Source organism: Salvelinus fontinalis, chromosome 31 (assembly GCF_029448725.1).
Source record: "Salvelinus fontinalis isolate EN_2023a chromosome 31, ASM2944872v1, whole genome shotgun sequence".
Taxonomy (NCBI): Eukaryota; Metazoa; Chordata; class Actinopteri; order Salmoniformes; family Salmonidae; genus Salvelinus; species Salvelinus fontinalis.
The window spans coordinates 15,864,414-15,888,163 of record NC_074695.1 but is presented as its reverse complement, the minus strand read 5'-3'; the positions used below and the strand labels follow the sequence as shown (position 1 = coordinate 15,888,163).

Here is a 23,750-nt window from a genome sequence, read left to right as displayed (position 1 = left end):
AACATAACAAGATTCAACAACAGACAAACTGAACAAGTTCCACAGACATGTGACTAACAGAAATTGAATGTGTCCCTGAACAAAGGGGGGGTTCAAAATCAAAAGTAACAGTCAGTATCCGCTGCGGCCATCCGCTGCATTAAGTACTGCAGTGTATCTCCTCCTCATGGACTGCACCAGATTTGCCAGTTCTTGTTGTGAGATGTTACCCCACTCTTCCACCAAGGCACCTGCAAGTTCCCGGACATTTCTGGGGGGAATGGCCCTAGCCCTCACCCTCCGATCTAACAGGTCCCAGACATGCTCAATGGGATTGAGATCTGGGCTCTTCGCGGTCCATGGCAGAACACTGACATTCCTGTCTTGCAGGAAAACACGCACAGAACGAGCAGTATGGCTGGTGGCATTGTCATGCTGGAGAGTCATGTCAGGATGAGCCTGCAGGAAGGGTACCACATGAGGCAGGAGGATGTCTTCCCTGTAACGCACAGCGTTGAGATTGCCTGCAATGACAACAAGCTCGGTCCGATGATGCTGTGACACCGCCCCAGACCATGACGGACTCTCCACCTCCAAATCGATACTGCTCCAGAGTACAGGACTCGGTGTAACGCTCATTCCTTCGATGATAAACTCAAATATCGACCATCACCCCTGGTGAGACAAAACCATGACTCGTCAGTGAAAAGCACTTTTTGCCAGTCCTGTCTGGTCCAGCGACAGTGGGTTTGTGCTCATAGGCGACGTTGTTGCCGGTGATGTCTGGTGAGGACCTGCCTTACAACAGGCCTACAAGCCCTCAGTCCAGCCTCTCTCAGCCTATTGCAGACAGTCTGAGCAATGATGGAGGGATTGTGCGTTCCTGGTGTAACTCGGGCAGTTGTTGTTGCCATCCTGTACCTGTCCCGCAGGTGTGATGTTCGGATGTACCAATCCTGTGCAGGTGTTGTTACACGTGGCCTGCCACTGCGAGGACGATCAGCTGTCCGTCCTATCTCCCCGCAGCGCCGTCTTAGGCGTCTCACAGTACGGACATTGTCCTGGCCACATCTGCAGTCCTCATGCCTCCTTGCAGCATGCCTAAGGCACGTTCACACAGATGAGCAGGGACACTGGGCATCTTTCTTTTGGTGTTTTTCAGAGTCAGTAGAAAGGTCTCTTTATTGTCCTAAGTTTTCATAACTGTGACCTTAATTGCCTACCGTCTGTAAGCTGTTAGTGTCTTAACGACTGTTCCACAGGTGCATGTTCATTAATTGTTTACGGTTCATTGAACAAGCATGGGAAACAGTGTTTAAACCCTTTACAATGAAGATCTGTGAAGTTATTTGGATTTTTACAAATGATCTTTGAAAGACAGGGTCCTGAAAAAGGGACGTTTCTTTTTTTGCTGAGTTTATATTCATCCAGTGTCTGCCATGTTTTCGGATGACGTCATCACTGCTCCCTGTGCGCATGTCATGTTGGTCCATATAAACCAGATTTAAGCACGATAGAGTCCATGAATCTGCTTTCCACGAACCTGAGTAGATTACCTTGAAAACAACAGTCGGACATCTTGGACGCAATCTCAAGTATAACACCACCACAACGCCATAAGACCACAGCCATACCACTACAACACAATAGCCATACCACAACAGCCAACACTAGATCTATATTATCACCCATAACAAAAGGCAAGGAAAACATGGGAAAATGGAGGCCATTTAACTTCTTACATTCTAGTTTTGGGAATTGATTAGTTTGTTGGTAATGACCGTAACACAACACATAGCTAGCTAACTATTATAGAACAATTACTGGACAGTACCTCCACATACCGTTTAACCCTCAACAAAAGTCAATCAAATGGATCTATATTGACTGACAAAAACATGGTATCATTTTTAGACTAACACCTTATAACCATGTTGATCAATTCATATGGTCTCTTCAACTAAATGTAGGCCTATAGCCCAATGTATGGAACCGCTGATTGACAACAATAGAAAATAGAAAGGAGCCTACAGCTTTCTGACTGGCCATCCACATCCGTGTCCATGTCCTCAGATTCCACGGTAGAGTTGGGTCTCTGGATCTTTGGCTTGATGACAAAAGGACACTCTTTTCTAGACAGGTCCACCTCATGCTGCACAGAGAGACAGAGAGAGTGAAAGAGGGGGAGGGAGGGAGGGAGGAAAAGAAAGAACAATGAGGGAGCGAGAAAGAGGGAAAGAGTACAGGACTTTGGCACATGGTTGTTCCAGCAGAGACTCTGAGCAGAGTACAGAGCCCCTAGAGTGCTGCGTCAGGTCCCAGGCAGTGAGGTGCGTCGTCACCCACTCAGGTTATTTATGCAACACATTTATTATTTCCAAGGTGGGTCACAAAGGCCCCCAAAAGCAACTTCCAAGCCCTCTGGCACCAACATGTCAATTAAAACTAATAAAAGCGTTTTGGCTTGGGGCAACGAGATAGGCAGAGGAGCCTGCCCTGCATCTAGAATGGTAGGTGTGTTAGGGGTATGTGTGTGTGTGTAAAGGACCCTACCTCCAGCCTGCTGATGAAGATGGTAAGGCCGGTATGTGACTGGAAGGCTGCCATGTCCAGGTTGGTGATGAGGTCCACCACTCGAACTGCACGCGTGACAAACGTGATCTGGTCCTGCTCGTCCCCCAAGAACTTGATCACCTACAGAGGAAGGGAGTAAAGGAGGGGAGAGGGAGCTGAGACTGTGCACATACAAACACTATGGACCAGACTCACAGACCAAGCCTATTCTTGTCTTAGAAAACAATTAAGCTCCTCTACATGGAGCCTTTTAGTGCAGAAGGGGGCTTAATTGGCGTACCTATGGGGACCATAAGCAGGAAGGATATATTTAGGTCTGTTCAGCCTTTATGCAGAGCACGTGAGTATGCTGGACTGGACATACACAGACTCTGTGGGCGATCAACAGATCTTCAAATTGTCAGACACCTGCACAGCATACGTACAGTGAAACCAGGCCAGCTCAGCAGAATAAAAAAGGGTGAGTAGACGCCAGGTCAGAGGTGACAGTGTGTTTCTTTACCTTGAGCAGGGCTTCCATCATCCCACAGGAGACCAGGGCCTCCCCCCCAGCGTCGTAGCTGGCCAGGTGGTAGAGGAAGGAGAACAAAGCAGTGGCAAACTGGTGCGGGTACGGCTCCATTAGAGGGTCTGAGGAGACAAACACCCACCGCAGGTTAGAGGCACAGTCAGGGATATTGACCTCTGTTCAACGGTCACTTCAATCAATTATTTTTGTTATAGGTACTTTCGGTGCAGTTGCCCATTTGTTTAGGCAGCCTTGTTTCCTAGAGCTGGGTCCATCAGCCTCCACTGGATTCTACTCAGTCACACAGACAGGCATAGTGACGGGAGACCAAAATACCCATCTTGTCTTGAAGAAAAGTTCTTAAGAGTTTCTTTTCAGAGCTTAGTACAACAGTCATATCTGACCATAACACCAACTCTGAAGTTGTGTTACTCCATTGTTTGCACCTATCTAACTAAGTGGCTCTGGATAAGAGTGTCTGATAAATGGCTAAAATGTAAAGGCTTGTGTTCTCATTGGACAGGCATCAAAACCAGTCCAAGTTCAAATCGATAGACCACTCACCGATCATGGCCTGTATGCAATTGCGCACCAGCACAGGCAGGAAGCCGTGGTAGGAGGCTGTGCCGGTGCAGTCGATGATGTTGGACAGCTTGGGCGTCCTTTCCAGGTGCACTATGGATGTTAAGGTGCGTAAAGACGCTGCCTTTATGTCCTGAGGAAAGGGACAGGGTATTCATGAAACTATAGAACTGCATAGAGGATTACATATAGACCAAAAGGTATGTTTTCCTGGACTTTCAAGATATCATTATTTCCAGGATTGTCCATGACCGTGGAAACTCTTTAGGGACATATACAATGCCAAGACAATCATGATTGTATTGTCAAATCTGACCACAAACCACATTGCAGTCATATTGTAATGATCACTGTCTTGTATTAGTTACATTAACTACAATCCAGTGACATCTGATACTGGTCTATAATATGACATGATTGTAGTCCCAATATTGGTTCCAATTTCACACCTACTATTGGTATGTGACACAGACCCACCAACCCATTAGGGGCTGAGGACAGCAGGATAGACAGAGGGGAAAGGAGAAAGAAAGTAATTTCTTACCACAAGCTGTTTGTCTGTAATCTGTAGCACATCTACCAGCTCCTCTATCAAGCCGTTGTAGAGAATACTGTTGGCCGACTCCTGGAGTGCATTGGAGTACACTGTGGGGGGAAAGAACCCCACAATATAATTGGCTACCACGCAAACTCATTTCAAAGACTGATCGACATGTAATGGATTAAATGAATTGACTGCATTGATCCCCGGAGGGGAAATTGGATTTGATGCATCAGACAGTCAATACGCACACACAGGTAAACATCACAGAGACATAAGCACTGATGACCGACTGAACATAGAAAACCACCATGTCATTGGCGGTGACTGACGGTCTGAGTCTAGAAAAACTCTACATAAATCCAATCAATTATAACCTCCTTTGAACTATATTGAGGTAGCACACACTCCCTCCCTCCCACTTACCCAGTATAGAGATGGCGTGGAGCCTGGCCTGCACGGCCTGTAGTCTCTTCTTGTGGTTGGAGAAGCCATGGGCCAGTCTGATGTGTGTGAACAGCAGGGTCTGCTTGTCTTTAGGGATGTTATACATCACCGTAAGTGACTCCATGATCTCACTGGGACTCTCAGAGATCTGGAAAGACATAGAATATCAGGAAACTATGAATTTGGCCTCTGGGGGATAGGTTGGTTTCTTTAATATGAATGTAGGATCAATGTAAGAAAAGCAGCGAAGTCCTAAACAAATTAAAAAGGTCAATTGACTTTTGTTCAGTCTTCGGTTAAAATCATTAAATGCTCTGAGAAAATAGACAACATTTGTCCCTTACCTTGTCAAGCTGTTCGATGTGAATGTAGTGTAATGTGTTACTGCTGGTCTGTCGGGCAGAGAGAAAGTTCACAAATGGTCAATAAAGCCACTCATAACAAGACATGACTTACTAAAGACCAGGGACATGCATTAGTCGCACATTAACATTTGTTTTCTGGTACAGTACAAGGAAATGTGTCAGTCTTTACCTTCCTCTCCACTTTGACCTCAGGGCCAGGTTCAGCATAGAACTCAAAGTGCAGTGTGGTGGCACTGGGAGGGTACTTCTGCTCAGGTCACCATTACAGTGATGGGGGATGAGAAGAGATGTGGAAGGAGGGAGAAAAAGACGGGTGAGGGATGCAAACAGAGGATAGGTGAGTCGTGGGGGGGTGATGGAAACGAACATCATCAGTATCATTTGACAGTCATAATGGGAAATGTAATCATTACAAAGCAAATGAGCTGATTGTCTGGAGACAGCAAGCCATAACAGATTGTGACAATGATAAAGGTTCAGCCTCACCGTCATAGGCAGGTCCCTGCAGCACTCGGCCAGACCGAAGCCATTCTCCTTCCCTCCCCAACTCTACAGGGATAACGTCACACATCAGACCACCTATCCAAATCACTTCATTTCCTAGGCTAAATATCAGGGCAAATACATTAACAGATAATAATTTGTACTCTACTGCTCTATACGGTTGGCCAGTTGGTTTTGAAATACAACACCAAGTGCTAACATCAAAATAAGCTGTGGCTTGCATGTTGAAAACCTGTAAGACTGAAAGCCAAAAACAAACGGCTATGTCACTCATTATCAAAGTTTAGACGGTTTAACATGGACATGCAGAAAAAAAGCATCAACAAGCATGTCTTCATCAGGATATCTGATAACATGTTCTCATTCTGCCACCTGTACGGTACCTCAGCCAGATGTTGGAGGCGTGCCAGCAGAGGGGTCCTCTTGTCAGAGCCCAGTCTGGTGATGTAGTTGGAGCGTTTACTGAACACGTACAGGAGGTTCAGCACAGACAGCACCACCTGCATGTCACATGATGCTAACAGGGTGGTCAAGTGCTGTGAGGAGAGAAAGTGAAAGACTGTTTGGCTCATTCCACCTAGGTTTGTGACAGGTGCATCACCCAGAGAGGAAGAAACAGGTTATTAATTTAACCTTTACCCAGGATATGTTATTGCAACGTCTTTCCTGGATTATTTTACAAAGACCCCCAAAGCAACAATCTCTGGCAGCAAAATTGTCAATTTAAACCAAGAGGTCAAACTATTTTAGGCAGGTGGGTCCCAACAGAGCTAAGCAGGGAGGCCCACTTCCCCCACACAACAGAAGAGGAAACCACATCATTGTGAACAAATGGGTTGTGTCAGAAGGGAGAAAATTATTAAAGGAAGTGTAAAGGGGAGGCAGCCTGAACATGAAGTGGTCCACAGTTTAATACTCAATATGCTCTACTGAACATGACCCTGGTCATTGTGTCAACTGGAGAGTGGTCCTACTGTCCATGGTCATTGTGTCAACTGGAGAGTGGTCCTACTGTCCATGGTCATTGTGTCAACTGGAGAGTGGTCCTACTGTCCCTGGTCATTGTGTCAACTGGAGAGTGGTCCTACTCCTACCTCTATAGAGCTGTAAAGGTGCCTGGAGAAGCTGTACTCGATGAGCAGGGCGGTGAAGTTGAGCACGGCCAGGAGCAGGGCTTTGAGCTGCCCGTTGTCCGGCCGGTCACACACCAGCAGCCAGGACATGTTCTCCACCGTCTGGCCCGCGTCACACAGGATCCCATCGAAACGGTCCAGCAGGTCTACCCAGTGGTACAGCTCACACTGGAGAGGAAAGGGGCAGGTGAGGACTCAAGAAATCACTTAAATAGAGCTAACATTCTGCTGATTGAGCATCAACACCTGGGCCATGTTCAGCAGACAAACGTTGTGGAACTTTACAGATAGAAAGGCCATGAATATAGCTGTTACATGTCAGAGGATGGTTTGTTCTACAGCCCAGGTGAACGAGGATATGTCCCTGGTGACGCCAATTCAGGGACATGTCAGTGTAATACAGTGCTTGTTTCCCAGACCCAGATTAAGCCTGGTCCTGGACTAAAACGCATAATATTAAATCGAGGAGGACGCTTAAAATGGTTCAGAGAAACCTGAAACGTTCCTTAAATTGGTTCTGAGAAATCTGAAACATTCCTATACATTTACCTGATCAGGTAAAGTACTGCCTATGAATGAAATTGTGATCTAATACAAAGAATGAACGTCACCCAGAAGTTTGACATTAACAAATAATTTGCAAAGTGCCTCACCTTGCCAATATTCCAGGTCTTGATGTGCTGCAGCTCCAACAGCAGTTGCTCGTCGCGGCATCCCTTAAGCTTCTCTATGAGCGTCCTGCAGTCCGCAGGCTGTGAGGAAGAGAGGGCAAGAGAGGAGGGAGAGAGAGGAGGGGGAGACTGTAAAGGACGTAGAGTGCAGGCCCGGGTCCAACAGGGACTACAGACAGAGACAACATTGAGATGCATACTCACAGCTTCAGTGGGGGTTTTCTTTAACTTGCTTCTGTCAACCTTCATTGTCAATAGCTTCTATCTGATGCGCCTGTTGGAATGCAGAACATAATAGATTAACATGCAGTCTGACGAAAAACAATGCATGTGTGTTTCCATGGAAATTGTGCTGTTGTGTACAGTTGCAAATTTAGGCCTTACATCTAGTCTAGCAACAAAAAATGAAGTTAAATAGTAGACAGTAAGTTTAATTAATTTAAGAATTAAATGGAGCTTATGCGATGGGTATTTTTGAGAAGAAAAAATATATACAAGTGTCACTTACAGTTAAGTAATTTGGCAATACCCACTTAACAGCATGTTTCATTCACAATGCCTAAAACAAGAGAAAGACAGTCATTCACAATATAAAAAAAAAGGCATTATGAAAGACTAAAAATTATTTTCTCCTGTGTCAAGGCACTAATTTCCCTACAAGCCTTTCAACACTTGTAAGGGAGAGAATAGCGAGAAGTTTAAAATACACTTGTCTAAACATAACTTAGACATAAGACCCTACTCAAAAAAACATTCCTCCCATGAAAAATGGGTGTCTCTTGTCCAACCAGGGGTCGTGTTAATGCAGAATTCTGCATTTGTCCATGAGGAAAAAAAGATAATGCATAAGAAATATCTTGCTGCATTTTGTAAACACATATCTATAACGCTTCTTATTGTAATTTCTGCTCTGCATCAGACTAATTTGACACTTCAGTTGCACTTCAATCGGATGAGATCTATCAGCAGACAGCTGCAGTCAAGCTACTTTTCTCTGGAGCTTTTCTTGGTAGCCTACTTTTCAGGTGAAATGCAAGATTAATTTCAAGCAAAACATTAGGAAATGTAGCTGGCTGCAATATTTTTATGATAAACAGAAATATGGCCATTTTTCATTGCAAGCTCATTTACTTGTGTGGCAGCTTACCAAATAGCGGTGCACTTCTGTTGTCATCTGATGAAAATTAAGCTATTTTATTTCGAATGTGTTGCAATAATGTATTTTCTGTTAAGGAAAATTATAGTTGCACGTTCCTAAGCACTCTATTGAAGTTAAAAATATATATATATAATAAACGCAGGTGAAATGGTTTAAAATGCAGATTTTTTGGGATGGTCAGCGTTTGAAAATTTATTTTTCTGAACTCTAACTCGACCCCTGCCAAAACAGACAGACAGACAGACCAACCAAGGAGGGCCTAGCTAGGAAAATCTATTTGCTCAGTGGTGCAGATTCCAATCATGTAGCCAATACAATTAGGTAACAGTCAGTAGTCTGGACACAGCTTCTGAGCAAGACAGCCAAGTGTGGGTTCAAAAGTATAGGCCTAAGGACAGTTGCGCATCCACATAGTTCCAATCAATACACTGTTGAGAAACATGGCACATTTCCACCAGTATATCTCTGAGCAACATACTATCAAACATGGGTCATTTTCACATTATCTCTCTAAGGCTTGGTTCAATACAAACCCCAGACAAATCAGAAAGACTTGTTGCCAGCTACCCTCAACCTGTTTGCAACTGACTGGATTCGGGGGCTTTGCTCAGCTGGTTCCAAGCATTTGAAAACCTTGCTGATACAATATCTTGATGAACAAGATAACTAGTATATTAGCTATATTAATCTACATTACAACACAACTGACTAGCTGAATGATTCCCGCACAGAACTAGTCAAAAATATCAAACGTTACCAGTTTAATGTCTCTAACCTGTCAAGGCAAGTGCTTTAAAAGCATTCAAACTACAATGAATGTTCACCAATAGACCGTAGAATCTGAGAACGTCGCAATTGGCCAGCTAGCAAAGTTACTACATTTTTTAACAAGAAGGCGAGTATGGCCAACTAACGTTAGCTATCTAGCTAACATTAACGTTCTCTACATACCGCAGTCATACTCAACGTAACAAAATTAGCTAGCTAGCTAGCTAGCAACCTAGTCTAACACCAGACAAGCATGTTGCTATCCAAAACAAAGCTGGCGTTATCAAATAGCATACACGAAAACAGCATCTACCGAATGGTAGTTAGCTAGCTAACAGTTACCTAACATTACTGTAGATTGAAGTAGCTAACATTACTGTAGCTAGTTAGCTACTGCGGTAAGGAAATTATTAGCTAGCTAGCTAAAAACGGGAGAGTTCACTAGTTAACGCGGCTAACTGGCTAATGGGGGGAAAAGTCGTTTCGTTAGCTAAACTGTAATCATAAATATGTATTGCATACCTCATCGAAAGAACAAGAGTAAATTCGCGTTTAGCCAAAATGTCCGGGTAGGAGGTTAGCAGCTAGTTGGCTAGCTGGGTGACAGTGGGGAACTGGCTAACTAGCTACTTCAATCAATATTGCTTTTGAGAACGTCAACACACATCTAATACAAGAGGCAATAGCAAATAATACGTATCTAACGAAATGTGTGCTAAACTAGCTAGCAAATTAGCAAGCTATGCTAAGCCTAGCCTAGTAATGACAAGTTGAGAGATTCAACCGCCGCTACCGCGAGTATTTTCCCCATTCCTCAAACGGTTTAACACGACGTTAAATCTAGCTCCCGGATGCAGTAGGCCTCACAAGAAGCCCGTACTCTCCTGCCCTGCATCCTTACCAATACACAAATACACAACCCGTACACACAACTCGCTAGCTGGCAACAGTCACACCCGACCAGACGTGAACGAATCAGTCGTTTATGTTTTACCATACCTCCTCCAAAAATATTATGCTTGAACTGGATAAAACGACGCTCTCACCTACCGCGCTGGCTCTGCCAGTTGGTTGGTTAGCTAGCCGAAACGTTTAATAACCAGCTGAATCATTCCCCCATACGGACCTAACGTGACAGCGAGTTGGTGGTGTTTTAGTTAATCAAATTTGCGTAGCTAGTTAGTACCTGTGATAGGAGATGGGCGTTCATTTCTGCATCCATCTAAAACATATTCACACACAAAATATGAACGTCTGCTGCAAGTTTCTGTACAAAAGGTAATACAAATATATCAATGTTTTCCATTGTAACAGCAGAAACATTTAGGATTTGAATTCCTGTGTGTTACTCAGTACAAAAAAAATACTTTTGGGTGGAGATTTCCCCCCCCCACACCAAGTATTACTTTTTGAAAACAGTAACAATCAAAACACCACCTATTGCCTTTTATAGAGTACCGACACATTTTATTAAGCCCCTATCCAGCAACCACAATCTCAGCAACCAAATTGTGCATATATTGTCTTTATCATAAGAGTTGTATCTATAGATCTTCTATTAACACAAGTCACCATCCATCCACCCTGTAACTAGGGTAATATTATCCTCTGAATAAACTGTGAATAAGCTGAAGGTACCAACGTAGTCAGAACTCGTCTCCACTATCGCTTTGCAAGCAGGTGAGCAAACATACTTTTGGCATTTTGACAGGAAATCCTGTCTGTCTATGTATACATCTCCAATCTAGTAAAATGTATTAGATGAACGCAATTAACTGTTGGGTCTATTTGCCAAAGCAATTGCAGCATTAAGGTGAGGCCAGACTAGCCCGTTAATTTGATCTGTATTCATGATTTCAAATGCTTTCACAATGGGAGCCGCAGCTGAGATGATCGGTACATATCCTTACAATTTCAGTGGTTTCCTCTATATGCATTCTTGGCCAATTATTAGTATTGGCCAAGAATGTATTGCCCCCCCTTCAGCCAATTAATAAAGAGGGCATTTTATACGTCACACATGGACCAAAATACATCCATTCTAATGTTGTCCATTCTCCACGTACCGTCTGGCCTCAACCATAGGGTGTTTTCACACATAATTCTGAGCTATAGTTCAAATCAGAGTTAGATTATTTGTTACATTGTATGTTTTCCCCACAATTTGGTCCGGTCGGTTTCACATTGCCAAATGTCAAACAAACTAAAAGGCCTAAACAAATTAATGTGTTCATGCTAGTAATTAGTTTATTTAGCACAAAATGCTCACGTTAAATCCATTTATGATTATCATGAAATTAAGCATCACTTGCATCCCAATCTTTATATTAATTTGGCCTTCCAAGAATAACAGGAAAAGCATAATAGGTGCTCTAACTGTGAGGTGAAAAGGCTATATTCAGTAGCCTATATCCCCGGGATATGAAATGATGATGATGTATGCATTTCATCAAATGATCGCAGTCAAACAACCAATAATATAGCTCGTCTCTGGTTATTTTCCTGTGTTTAGTCCAGACTGCGTTCTCACCTGGCGCGAACCGCATCACGGTACAAATGGAATCGGACTGAGACCACCCTTTTTGAGAGAATCATGGTGCGTTGTTTAGTGCGCTTCGGAGTGCAGATAGTTCGGTTAGTGTTCACAACAATCGAAACTAAAAGGGGTAAATTAACTCCAAACCAATTTTGTGTGAAAGCCTCCTTAGAACCCTGCAGCAAGAAGGATAACCACACTATGTGACAGAAGGATGTCAGAAGGCAAACAATGGTCTCTCGAAGACAGTGGAATACATAAAAGCAAATCACTGGAAGAATCTCGATCTGCTGCTGTTTGTCTGACATAAATTAGACTGTATTGCTATTCAAATGGCTTTCTGATGGCCAAAATGCTTTTAGCTACAATTCAAAGTCAAATGAAACACGTTGTAAGTATACAATATTCTCAAGTTCATCCCCTAATTATTTTAGTTAGATAAATAGCATAATAAAATGATGACAGAAGAACGACAACTTTGTTAGAAGAGATGAATACTTATTGTAAATTATAGTAGTTTACAATACTACCAGTAGTTGGTACATACCAGAAACTGCTTTGGTTCACTAGTGCCACCATCATTTCCTCCTCCTTAGCATAGTTTTGTCTGGTCTCCTAAAACAATCTGAAAGCCTAAAAACAAGCACATCTATTGAGCGAAATGTTTTATTTTTTTAGACAGCTGGGCTCCGGAGGGGACATTCCAAACCTATAGCTGAACAAAAAACAACTAAGACAATGGTTGGCCTACCTATTCAAATGAAGCTGAAGGGTATGAGGGAACTGTCATAGATGGGGCAGCAGGTAGTCTAGTGGTTAGAGCGTTGGGCCGAAAGGTTGCTAGATCAAATCCCCAAGCTGACAAGGTAAAAATATGTCTTTCTGCCCCTGAACAAGGCAGTTAACCCACTGTTCCTAGGCCATCATTGTAAATAAGTGACTTGCCTAGTTAAATACAGGTTAAAAAAACTAAATGTAAAAGCAAATGAAATATTGTAAGGCAGTTTGTGAAATTGAATGAAATCTCAATCTAAAGACTCATGAGAAATGTAAAAAAGACTGGGCTTATTAATGATCAAATATGAACAACTAAAATGTTACTGACTTCACAATGTCAACAATATATAATTTTATTTCAAATCTACTTACTAGTAATAACTGAATATGTGCTGGCTGTTCTACTCCATTCTGAATACCATTTCTAGGATCTCCTCGTAAAACAAACGACCTGTCAATCAAAATACCGGCATAATGTGATGTCCAGCGCTAGCTAGCCTAGTAACTCGCTAGCCTCTTTACATTGGTCTCGGTTTTCTGCTAAACTTTCATCCGCAATCTCGACTAGCTCCTCGACTAGTAGTAGTTAGTCGTAACGGTATATCTGATTCTCTGCCGCTGAGGTTCGTGTTTACATGGTTAATCGACTAACTCATTGTACATTTCAAAGCAAAGGGCATCTGCCTGTAAAATGCCTTTACCCTACACAAAATGCAGGAAACATAGCAAGGTAGGTTAGCTAGCTTTTCACAAAACACGCAAGCTGCAGTGTGTTTGTAGCGCGTGTATAGCGCACCACAACGACAGAGTTTATTTAAATTATCTTTGCCACAGTGGTTTTTCACTCAGTGGGATCAGAGAGAAAACTCTGGTGGGACTATGTATGCATGGTCCATGGCTAAATTAATAATGGCGGTTCACACAGTAGAATGTCCGAATTTTAGCCTAAAACGACGCGCATTTCAGACCCCTGCTTAGCACTATCAAACCAATATGAACAGATTTTAAAGACTCCTAATTTCAAAAATTAATAATACTAGAGCCCAATGTTAATGAAGATATGCATATAGTTGCTTACCTTTGATGCGTGTAAATTTCACTTCTCCATCTTGCACTAGCGAGCTGGGTAGGTTTGAATCTCGCGAGAACAACTGCGCTTCCTACGTAAGCTAGAGGCTTTCTGGCGAGTAGCTTGCAGGAGAGAACGACTGCCCCCCATGTCATTGAAGCCATGGAAGTTCATGGTCGACCGCGGTACTGCAGGCATTGTTAGCGGCAAACAGGATCCCCGTTATAGTGAATGGAAAATGGCAAACTTCGTGTAAAAAACAACATGTTTAGAAGACAAGCATGGTACCAATAGTTGATTCTAATACACCAGATGTATGTCCTTCAACCGACTATTTAAAAATCACACACAATTATAAGGATAATTTAGTTGCTAATGGCAGCATGCAGTACCCCAGTCGACCTTCAATTTGAGTTAGACAAGGAGAGGTGGCAGCACTGAGCTAGCCTTCAACGTCACTTCCTGGAGTAGCTCAAACTGCGCATGTTCTTCTTTTTCAGTGGGGTTTAACCGCGGTTGGCACCCAATATGTTGCATTACTGCCCCCAACTGAACTATAGTATATAGAGCGATTACACTTTGTGATACAACATGGGAAAATGGAAGCGGGAAAATATATTTTTTAAATTACCCTACTAACAATCCCAAAAGACCCTTTTCCAGTACACGACACACTGACGTTACGCATAGATGCGCGCGACTCTTGGCGACAGTAAGAAAGCCATCACCATCTGCACCCATCCAACAAAGGCTAGGTTCCTAGGTTTACATTTTTATTATTTCTAAACAAAATCACTTTTTGTGGTTCTCATATTCTTACAATGATGTTTTGATTCTTGCTTGAACAGTCCCTAAGATTATATTTGGTTGTGATCTTTTCAAAATAACTATTTTGATGGAGCAGTTGTCAGCTAGAATACTAACGATCATTGATATAGGCAGTAGCAAAAGCTAGCCAAAGAGCCATTTTACTGGTTGAAGTTTAAGTGTTTTTTAAGTGTAATGCAGTTGATTTTCGATGATGACACAAACATTTCGGAGGCTTAAAATCAAATTATAATTCAACATTTGTGGGAAATGCACTCATAAGCAACATTTAAATAGAGACTTTTTTTGCTGCCGTTCTATAAGAACTCCCTTTTGTTCTGCCACCAACTTGTGCGCATCGCCCTTGTGCTTTTAATTATTATTATTTTTTAACTAGGCAAGTCAGTTAACAAAATCTTATTTACAATGACGGCCTACCCCGGCCAAACCCTCCCCTAACCCAGACGACGCTTGGCCAATTGTGCGCCGCCCTATGGGACTCCCGATCAAGGCTGATTGTGATGGGATCCCGAGTGCTCCAATGTTCATTAAACTGTGCATGTTATCAAAGACAGTACAGTATGAAGAGTGGTAGAAACTGCTTCTCCAATAGAAATCCCTGATCACACGTGTACGCGATGTCAAAGATTTTTTATAACTAACCCAAGATAGACCAGAGCCTGTCGTTTCCAATGGGAGTAAATTAATCATAGTGTGCAGAACAAGCAAGGAGGTCGGCATAGGCAAGCACTATCTAATGAGAACCTATAGGCGCATTCTAGCATTTATTTGCATATTTCCGTTAGGGAACGCCTACTTTGTGAAGCGGGTGTGAGCGTTAACTAAATTCTCCCTTCCACTCCTAAACAACGCTTTTTTTTCTTTTTTGGGGGGGAGAAGGATGAAGTCTACAAAGCGCAGTCCACTCTGTTTGTTACATATTGTAGTGTTGGAAACAGAAAACTGTATGGAGATCACATGTTTCATCGATGAGAAAATTAGCAGAATGTCGGCCAAAATCCAACTCGCTCCGTATTCTACCACTTGTCGGCCGCTGGGCTTCCTCCCATCACCATATTTGGTAGTTAGTGATAACGCCAACCGGATGCTTCACATTTATACATCTGGTGAAGTATCTGGGTCATTGTCTGTGGCAAATTCATGGCGACGTTGGCTAGCTAAACCAATGATGTGTAAAAACCTTGGACGACTAACAGAAGGCGCTGTATTGAAGCCACCGCGCAGCCATCCTGACACTCATTCTACATTCGTTTTTGACACGTTTGTTCTATTACATACATCCTAATGCATACTTTAAAATTATATTATGTAGGCTAAACATAAAAATGAAAACGGAAAAAACATATTTTTTTCCTGAAAGTATTTTTTTTACTATTACTGTCCCCACTACACAATACTTAAATACATGTAATTTTGTACTTGAAACATTTATTTCAGGGATGGGCAACTTTGATGGGGGTGAGGGCCACAAAAAAACAGAACTTGGCATGTTTCAGCGCAGTGGCTTGTGGGTCTGTTTTAAAGTTAATTTCCTGCAATTCTGTGCATTTTGCCTTGGATGTAGAGAAAATGTTGCAGTTTTGAAGCAAGTTTGCTGCAATTCTACACATTTTGCTATTGGGCGGAGAGACGATATTGAAATTGTATAGCTCATTTCATGCAATTCTACTCATTTTGCCATTGGGTGGAGAGAAAAATGTATAGTTTTACAGCTAATTTACTACAATTCTACTCATTTTGCCATAGGGTGGAGGCAAATGTTTGCAGTTCTTAATATGATAACTGATGGTCAATGGGCACCACCCCAGTTAGTAATTCAACCATGCTTACTATAAGTTTAGATAGCTGGCTGCTAGATACATTACAAATCTAATACATTTTAGGTGACATGGGCTAATTGAGTGACTGTTGATGCACAACCAAATTTCGAAATTGCACCTTGTGTATTCCATTATTCTGAAAGTAAGTTGAGACCCTGACTGAGTTCCCCCAACAACGAGAAAACACACTGTATATATATATATATATATATATATATATATATGGTCCACAGGCCGCCAGTTGCCCATCCCTGATTTAATTGAAATAGCGTAGAATTCCATTCATTACTATGAACGATTGCTCCTACTAGGGAGTGCCAATATTAAATACTTAACAATATTAAAAGTCAAATAAAGGTTAAATAAAAGACATCCATAGCATCAGCAATCCAGGGTTTGTATACATCAAATGGCCGTCTCGTGCTGAACTACACATGTGCAAGCCATCAAATCAAATGCACTCTTTCGATATAAAGTTGTTTTTGACGAAAATGAAAAACTTTTCACTTTCACAAGGTTGTTAGTTCAACAGAACTAACAACCAAGGAATGATTTAAAATGCATATTATTGACTTCTCAGACCTGGTCTGCTTAGTCTGTTTTGCAAGTATTCCCGGAAGTCTCGTGATGTTGCGCCTCTTGGTTTAGAAACTCTGATGTTATGTGTCCTCGAGATGCCATCTTAACCGACTTAATTTGGCTTCAATGAGTCTTCACATAGGAATGAATGGTGTCATGTGATTGATGGCTTTGTCCATTCATATAAATCGTTGTTTGTGGCAATCCAGTGGTGGGGAGGGCACTCGGTCATCACCAGCTTCTATTCATAGACATTAAAACTAGTAGAGAGTGATAGCGCTGACGTCATCTACGTATTCCTATGGAAAACTCCTGATGGTGAATGAAGCCGGAAGTATTTGAATTTGAAGCGTGCCATATTGCTGAATGGGGCTGAATGGCACCAAAAAATCGCTAAGGATCATGGTGGAAGTGGCCGTAACTAGTAAAGGATCATGGTCGATGTTGTCATTTTCATCCCGCCTGAGAGAGTCAACCCAGAAAGAAAGTGGAAGAAAGGGGCCCAACTTGGCTGAAAATCTGTCTCCCTCCAGCAGGTGACGTTTTTGTTGTTGTTTCGCCCACCAAGCAAGGAGTTTTTGTATAGAAGTCAATGAGAGAGTCGAATTTGGTAAACAAAAAAATGTGTTATGTGTTTATTTGATTACATATACGTTTTGTAATGCATAAATTGTTACAAGTGTACTGATGATATAAGTAGGACACGTGACATCCGGGCAACTTTGAGAAAAAACACTTTATATCGGAGTTGTCTCGAGATGGCTATGCGTATTCATGGCATGAGGCTAGTAGCATAGCATCTCTCTCCATTGAACACAGGCGGTTGACATCAACAACCCTCATCAAATATTGAAAAAAGGATTACAATAATGAGATGTATCCACCAATCCAAAGAAAGGATAGGGGGGAATGAGACAGCCTGCTGTGCCGCTTTGTGGACAATGACTCCCATTTGTTGGGCAGAGAAACTTGTATCTTGTCAGTATGTATCTTGCCGCCGCCAGGTGGTAAGAGTAGGCAACAACACATCTGCCACGCTGATCCTCAACGCTGGGACCAAGCACGACTCCAACACCATCATTAAGTTTGCTGATAACACAACGGTGGTAGGCCTGATCACCGACAATGACGAGACAGTCTATAGGGAGGAGGTCAGATACCTGGCAGTGTGGTGCCAGAACAACAACCTCTCTCTCAATGTGAGCAAGACAAAGGAGCTGATCGTGGACTACAGGAAAAGGCGGGCCGAACAGGCCCCCATTATCATCGACGGGACTGCAGTGGAGCGGGTCGAGAGCTTCAAGTTCCTTGGTGTCCACATCACCGACAAACTATCATGGTTCAAACACACCAAGACAGTTGTGAAGAGGGCACGACAACTCCTATTCCACCTCAAGAGACTGAAAAGATTTGGCATGGGTCTCCAGATCCTCAAAAAGTTATACAGCTGCACCATCGAGAGCATCCTGACTGCTTGCATCACCGCCTGGTATGGCAACTGCGTGGCATCCGACCGTGAGGTGATGCAGAGGGTATAGAGGGTAGTGCCATCCATGACCAATATACTACGCGGTTTTAGAGGAAGGCCCAACATTTTTTCAAAAACTCCTGCCACCCAAGTCATAGACTGTTCTCTCTGCTACAGCACGGCAAGTGGTACCAGAGTGCCAAATCTAGGTCCAAAAGGCTCCTTAACAGCTTCTACCCCCAAGCCATAAGACTACTGAGCAATTAATCAAATGGCTACCTGGACTATTTGCATTGACCCCCCCCTGCTACTACTGCTACTCACTGTTTATTATCTATGCATAGTCACTTTACTCCTACCTGTACAGTACCAGTTAAAAGTTTGGACACACCCACTCATTCAAGGGTTTTTCTTTATTTTTACTATTTTCTACATTGTAGAATAATAGTGAAGACATCAACACTATGAAATAACACTTATGGAATCATGTAGTAACCAAAAAAGTGTTAAACTAATCTAAATATATTTGATATTTTTCAAAGTAGTCAACCCTTGCATTGATGATAACTTTGCACACTCTTGGCATTCTCTCAAGCAGCTTCATGAGGTAGTCACCTGGTAGGCATTTCAATTAACTGTAATGAACGATGCTGGAGAGGAGAAGCAGGTACGGGGAGTCAACATTTATTCAGGAACAGACAGGTATCGAGACAGGAACAGCGTCAGCACACGGGTAAACAACGACACAACAATTAAGGAGGGAATTAGGGAAGGCAGTTGTGCGTAAGGATGGTGGCAGGAGTGCGTAATGCTGGGGAGCATGGCGCCTTTGAGCGCCAGGGAGGGGGAGCGGGGGCAGGCGTGACATTAACAGGTGTGCCTTGTTAAAAGTTAATTTGTGGTAGCCTAGGGTGGTCTAGCGGTCTAAGCCACAGCCTCCGATGCACATATACAGCTGCAGCATGGCTTCGAATCCTGCCCACTGCTAATTTCAGCACACTCTCTCCTCTATCTTTCCCACTGTCTCTATCCAATAAAGCATAAAAATTCCAAAAATGTATATATAAAAATAAAAAAAGTTAATTTGTGGAATTTCTTTCCTTTTTAATGCGTTTGAGCCAATCAGTTGTGTTGTGACAAGGTAGGGGTGGTATACAGAAGATAGCCCTATTTCGTAAAAGACCAAATTGTGACAAGAACAACTCAAATAAACAAAGAGAAACGACAGTCCATCATTACTTTAAGACATGAAGGTCAGTCAGTCAATGTGGAACATTTCAAGAACTTTGAAAGTTTCTTCAGGTGCAGTCGCAAAAACCATCAAGCGTTATGATGAAACTGGCTCTCATGAGGACCGCCATAGGAAAGGAAGACCCAGAGTTACGTCTGCTGCAGAGGATAAGTTCATTAGCATTAACTGCACCTCAGATTGCAGCCCAAATGAATGCTTCACAGAGTTCAAGTAACATACACATCTCAACATCAACTGTTCAGAAGAGACTGCGTGAATCAGGCCTTCATAGTTGAATTGCTGCAAAGAAACCAATACTGAAGGACACCAATAAGAGACATGCTTGGGCCAAGAAACACGAGCAATGGACAGTAGACTGGCGGAAATCTGTCCTTTGGTCTGATGAATCCAAATTTGAGATTTTTGGTTCCAACCACCGTGTCTGTGAGACGCAGAGTAGGAGAACAGATGATGATGTGTGGTTCCCACCGTGAAGCATGGAGGTGGGGGTGCTTTTCTGGTGACACTGTTGGTGATTTATTTAGAATTCAAGGCACACTTAACCAACATGGCTACCACAGCATTCTACAGCGATACGCCATCCCATCTGGTTTGTGTGTAGTGGGACTATAGTTTGTTTTTCAACAGGACAATGACCCCAAACGCACCTCCAGGCTGTGTAAGGGCTATTTGACAAAGAAGGAGAGTGATGGAGTGCTACATCAGATGACCTGGCCTCCACAATCACCTGACCTCAACCCAATTGAAATGGTTTGGGATCAGTTTGACCACAGAGTGAAGGAAAAGCAGCTAACAAGTGCTTAGCATATGTGGGAACGCCTTCAAGATGGTTGGAAAATCATTCCTCATGAAGCTGATTGAGAGAATGCCAAGAGTGTGCAAAGCTGTCATCAAGGCAAAGGGAGTGCTACTAAAATCTAAAATCATTTTTAAATGATTTGTTTAACACTTTTTTTGTTACATGATTCCATATGTGTTATTTCATAGGTTTGACATCTTCACTATTATTCTACAATATTGAAAATAATAAAAATAAAGAAAAGCCCTTGGATAAGTGGGTGTGTCCAAACTTTTGGCTGGTACTTTTGACTCAATGGAGGAACGTAGTCAGAGAAATGCTGATGAATGTCTTGCTCGAGCTGTGTATGCAACTGGTTCACCTCTTATGCTCACAGGCAATGTGTATTGGGAAGAGATATCTGAATGTTCTTTGCCCAGTATACACCCCTCCAACCAGACATGCTTAATCTACTCATTTGCTGGATCCAGAGTTCAACAGAGTTCAAGTGAAGGTCAAGCAAATCATAGAGAAAGCAGACTGTATTGCAATAATCTCTGACGGGTGGTCTAATGTTCGTGGGCAAGAAATAATTAACTACATCTCCACCACTCAACCGGTTTTCTGCAAGAGCACAGACACAAAGGACAACAGACACACCGGTCTCTACATTGCAGATGAGCTGAAGGCAGTCATCAATGACCTTGGACCACAGATGGTATTTGCACTGGTGACAGACAATGCTGCGAACATGAAGTCTGTTTGGTCTAAAGTGGAGGAGTCCTACCCTCACATCACACCCATTGGCTGTGCTGCTCATGCATTGAATCTGCTCCTCAAGAACATAATGGCACTGAAAACAATGGATACACTCTACAAGAGAGCCAAGGAAATGGTTAGGTATGTGAAGGGTCATCAAGTTATAGCAGCAATCAAATTGAGAAGAATAAGAGCACCACATTGAAGCTGCCTAGCAACACCCTTTGGGGTAATGTTGTCATCATGTTTGACAGTCTCCTGGAGGGGAAGGAGTCTCTCCAAGAAATGGCCATATCATAGTCTGCTGATATGGACAGCCCCATCAAGAGGATCCTCCTGGATGATATATTTTGGGAGAGAGTGGTAAGCAGCCTGAAACTCCTGAAACCTATAGCAGTAGCCATTGCACGGATTGAGGGAGACAATGCCATCCCGTCTGATGTTCAGACTCTGCTTGCAGATGTAAGAGAAGAAATCCGTACTGCCCTGCACACTTCACTGTTGCTCCAAGCAGAGGAAACTGCAGTTCTGAAATACATCAAAAAGTGTGAAGATTTCTGCCTGAAGGCCATGCATGCTGCAGTGTACATGTTGGACCCCAAGTATGCTGGCAAGAGCATCCTGTCTGGTGCAGAGATCAACAAGGCCTATGGTGTCATCACTACCGTGTCTCGCCACCTTGGCCTGGATGAGGGCAAGGTTCTTAGCAGTCTGGCGAAGTACACTTCCAAGCAAGGGCTTTGGGATGGAGATGCAATGTGGCAGTCGTGCCAACATATCTCATCAGCCACCTGGTGGAAGGGACTTTGTGGATCTGAGGCTCTTTCTTCTGTTGCCTGCATCATCCTCCAAATCCCACCAACATCAACCGCCTCAGAGCGCAACTGGTCCTTGTTTGGGAACACACACACCAAAGCACGCAACAGGCTGACCAATACAAGGGCCAATACAAAAGTTGAAAAATTGGTGGCCATCCGGGCAAATTTGAGGCTTTTTGAGGCTGACAACGAGCCATACTCAACAAGGTTGGAAAGTGACAGTGAGGATGAGGCATCAGAGTCATATGTTCAAGAGATGGACATTGAGGAGGTCCAGGAAGAAGACATGGAAGCCTGAGAGGAAGGCAACCAAAGCTTTAGTTTCTAGACTATCATTTTTTTCACCTTTATTTAACCACGTTGGCCAGTTGAGAACAAGTTCTCGTGTAAGTCGCTCTGGATAAGAGCGTCTGCTAAATGACTTAAATGTAAATGTAAATTTACAACTGCGACCTGGCCAAGATAAAGCAAAGCAGTGCGACACAAAAAACAACACAGAGTTGTACATGGAATAAACAAACATACAGTCAATAATACAATAGAAAAAGTCTATATACAGTGTGTGCAAATGAGATAGGATAAGGGAGGTAAGGCAATAAATAGGCCATATTGGCGAAATAATTACAATATAGCAATTAAACACTAGAGTGATGAATGTGCAAGTAAAGATACTGGGGTGCAATGGAGCTAAATTAAAATAAAAGAAATAACAGTATGGGGATGAGGTAGTTGGATGGGCTATTTACAGATGGGTGATCTGTGAGCTGCTCTGACAGCTGGTGCTTAAAGCTAGTGAGGGAGATATGAGTCTCCAGCTTCAGTGATTTTTACAGTTTGTTCCAGTCATTGGCAGCAGAGAACTGGAAGGAAAGGCGGCCCAAAGGATGAATTGGCTTTGGGGGTGACCAGTGAAATATACCTGCTGGAGCGCGTGCTACATGTGGGTGCTACTATGGTGACCAGTGAGCTGAGATAAGGCGAGGCTTTACCTAGCAAAGACTTAGAGATGACCTGGAGCCAGTGGGTTTGGCGACGAATATGAAGCGAGGGCAGCCAACGAGAGCATACAGGTCGCAGTGGTAGGTAGTGTATGGGGCTTTGGTGACAAAAGGGATGGCACTGTGATAGACTGCATCCAATTTGCTGATTAGAGTGTTGGAGGCTATTTTGTAAATGACATCGCTGAAGTCAAGGATTGGTAGGACAGTCAGTTTTACGAGGGTATGTTTGGCAGCATGAGTGAAGGATGCTTTTGAGAAATAGGAAGCCGATTCTAGATTTAATTTTGGATTGGAGATGCTTTATGTGAGTTTGGAAGGAGAGTTTACAGTCTAACCAGACACCTAGGTATTTGTAGTTGTCCACATATTCTAAGCCAGAACCGTCCAGAGTAGTGATGCTGGACAGGTGAGCAGGTGTGGACAGCGATCAGTTGAAAGGCATGCATTTAGTTTTACTTGCATTTAAGAGCAGTTGGAGGCCACTGAAGGAGTGTTGTATGGCATTGAAGCTCGTCTGGAGGTTAGTTTACACAGTGTCCAAAGAAGGGCCAGAAGTATACAGAATGGTGTCGTCTGCGTAGAGTTGGATCAGAGAATCACCAGCAGCAAGAGTGACATCATTGATGTATACAGAGTCGGCCCAAGGATTGAACCCTGTGGCACCCCCATAGAGACATGCCAGAGGTCCGGACAACAGGCCCACCGATTTGACACACTGAACTCTATCTGAGAAGTAGTTGGTGAACCAGGCGAGGCAATCATTTGAGAAACCAAGGCTGTTGAGTTTGCCGATAAGAATGTGGTGATTGACAGAGTCGAAAGCCTTGGCCAGGT

At 43.0% G+C, this 23,750-nt stretch overlaps 1 protein-coding gene across 19 annotated transcripts in view; it reads right to left on the bottom strand.

Moving 5' to 3' along the window:
- Window positions 1-14,005, bottom strand: part of LOC129829647 (E3 ubiquitin-protein ligase HUWE1-like) — a 76,481-nt gene extending 62,476 nt beyond the window's left edge. For 13 of the 19 annotated variants that reach the window (XM_055891476.1, XM_055891465.1, XM_055891484.1 and 10 more), the window contains exons 1-16: window positions 13,623-14,005; window positions 12,315-12,400; window positions 7,813-7,863; window positions 7,509-7,578; window positions 7,287-7,385; window positions 6,595-6,801; window positions 5,884-6,036; window positions 5,483-5,545; window positions 5,166-5,243; window positions 4,976-5,023; window positions 4,611-4,779; window positions 4,188-4,288; window positions 3,626-3,776; window positions 3,056-3,183; window positions 2,533-2,673; window positions 2,011-2,131 (exon numbers count right to left, since the gene is read on the bottom strand). In XM_055891476.1, the coding sequence (XP_055747451.1) occupies window positions 2,011-2,131; window positions 2,533-2,673; window positions 3,056-3,183; window positions 3,626-3,776; window positions 4,188-4,288; window positions 4,611-4,779; window positions 4,976-5,023; window positions 5,166-5,243; window positions 5,483-5,545; window positions 5,884-6,036; window positions 6,595-6,801; window positions 7,287-7,385; window positions 7,509-7,553 (1,504 nt within the window). In that variant the 5' untranslated portion in view covers window positions 7,554-7,578; window positions 7,813-7,863; window positions 12,315-12,400; window positions 13,623-14,005. Of the gene's footprint in view, window positions 1-2,010; window positions 2,132-2,532; window positions 2,674-3,055; window positions 3,184-3,625; window positions 3,777-4,187; window positions 4,289-4,610; window positions 4,780-4,975; window positions 5,024-5,165; window positions 5,244-5,482; window positions 5,546-5,883; window positions 6,037-6,594; window positions 6,802-7,286; window positions 7,386-7,508; window positions 7,579-7,812; window positions 7,864-9,753; window positions 10,122-10,277; window positions 10,381-12,314; window positions 12,401-12,916; window positions 12,996-13,622 lie in introns of those variants that run through there. The other 6 variants (XM_055891466.1, XM_055891475.1, XM_055891467.1 and 3 more) reach the window with 6 other exon arrangements.
- Between the last annotated feature and the right edge of the window lie 9,745 nt (window positions 14,006-23,750).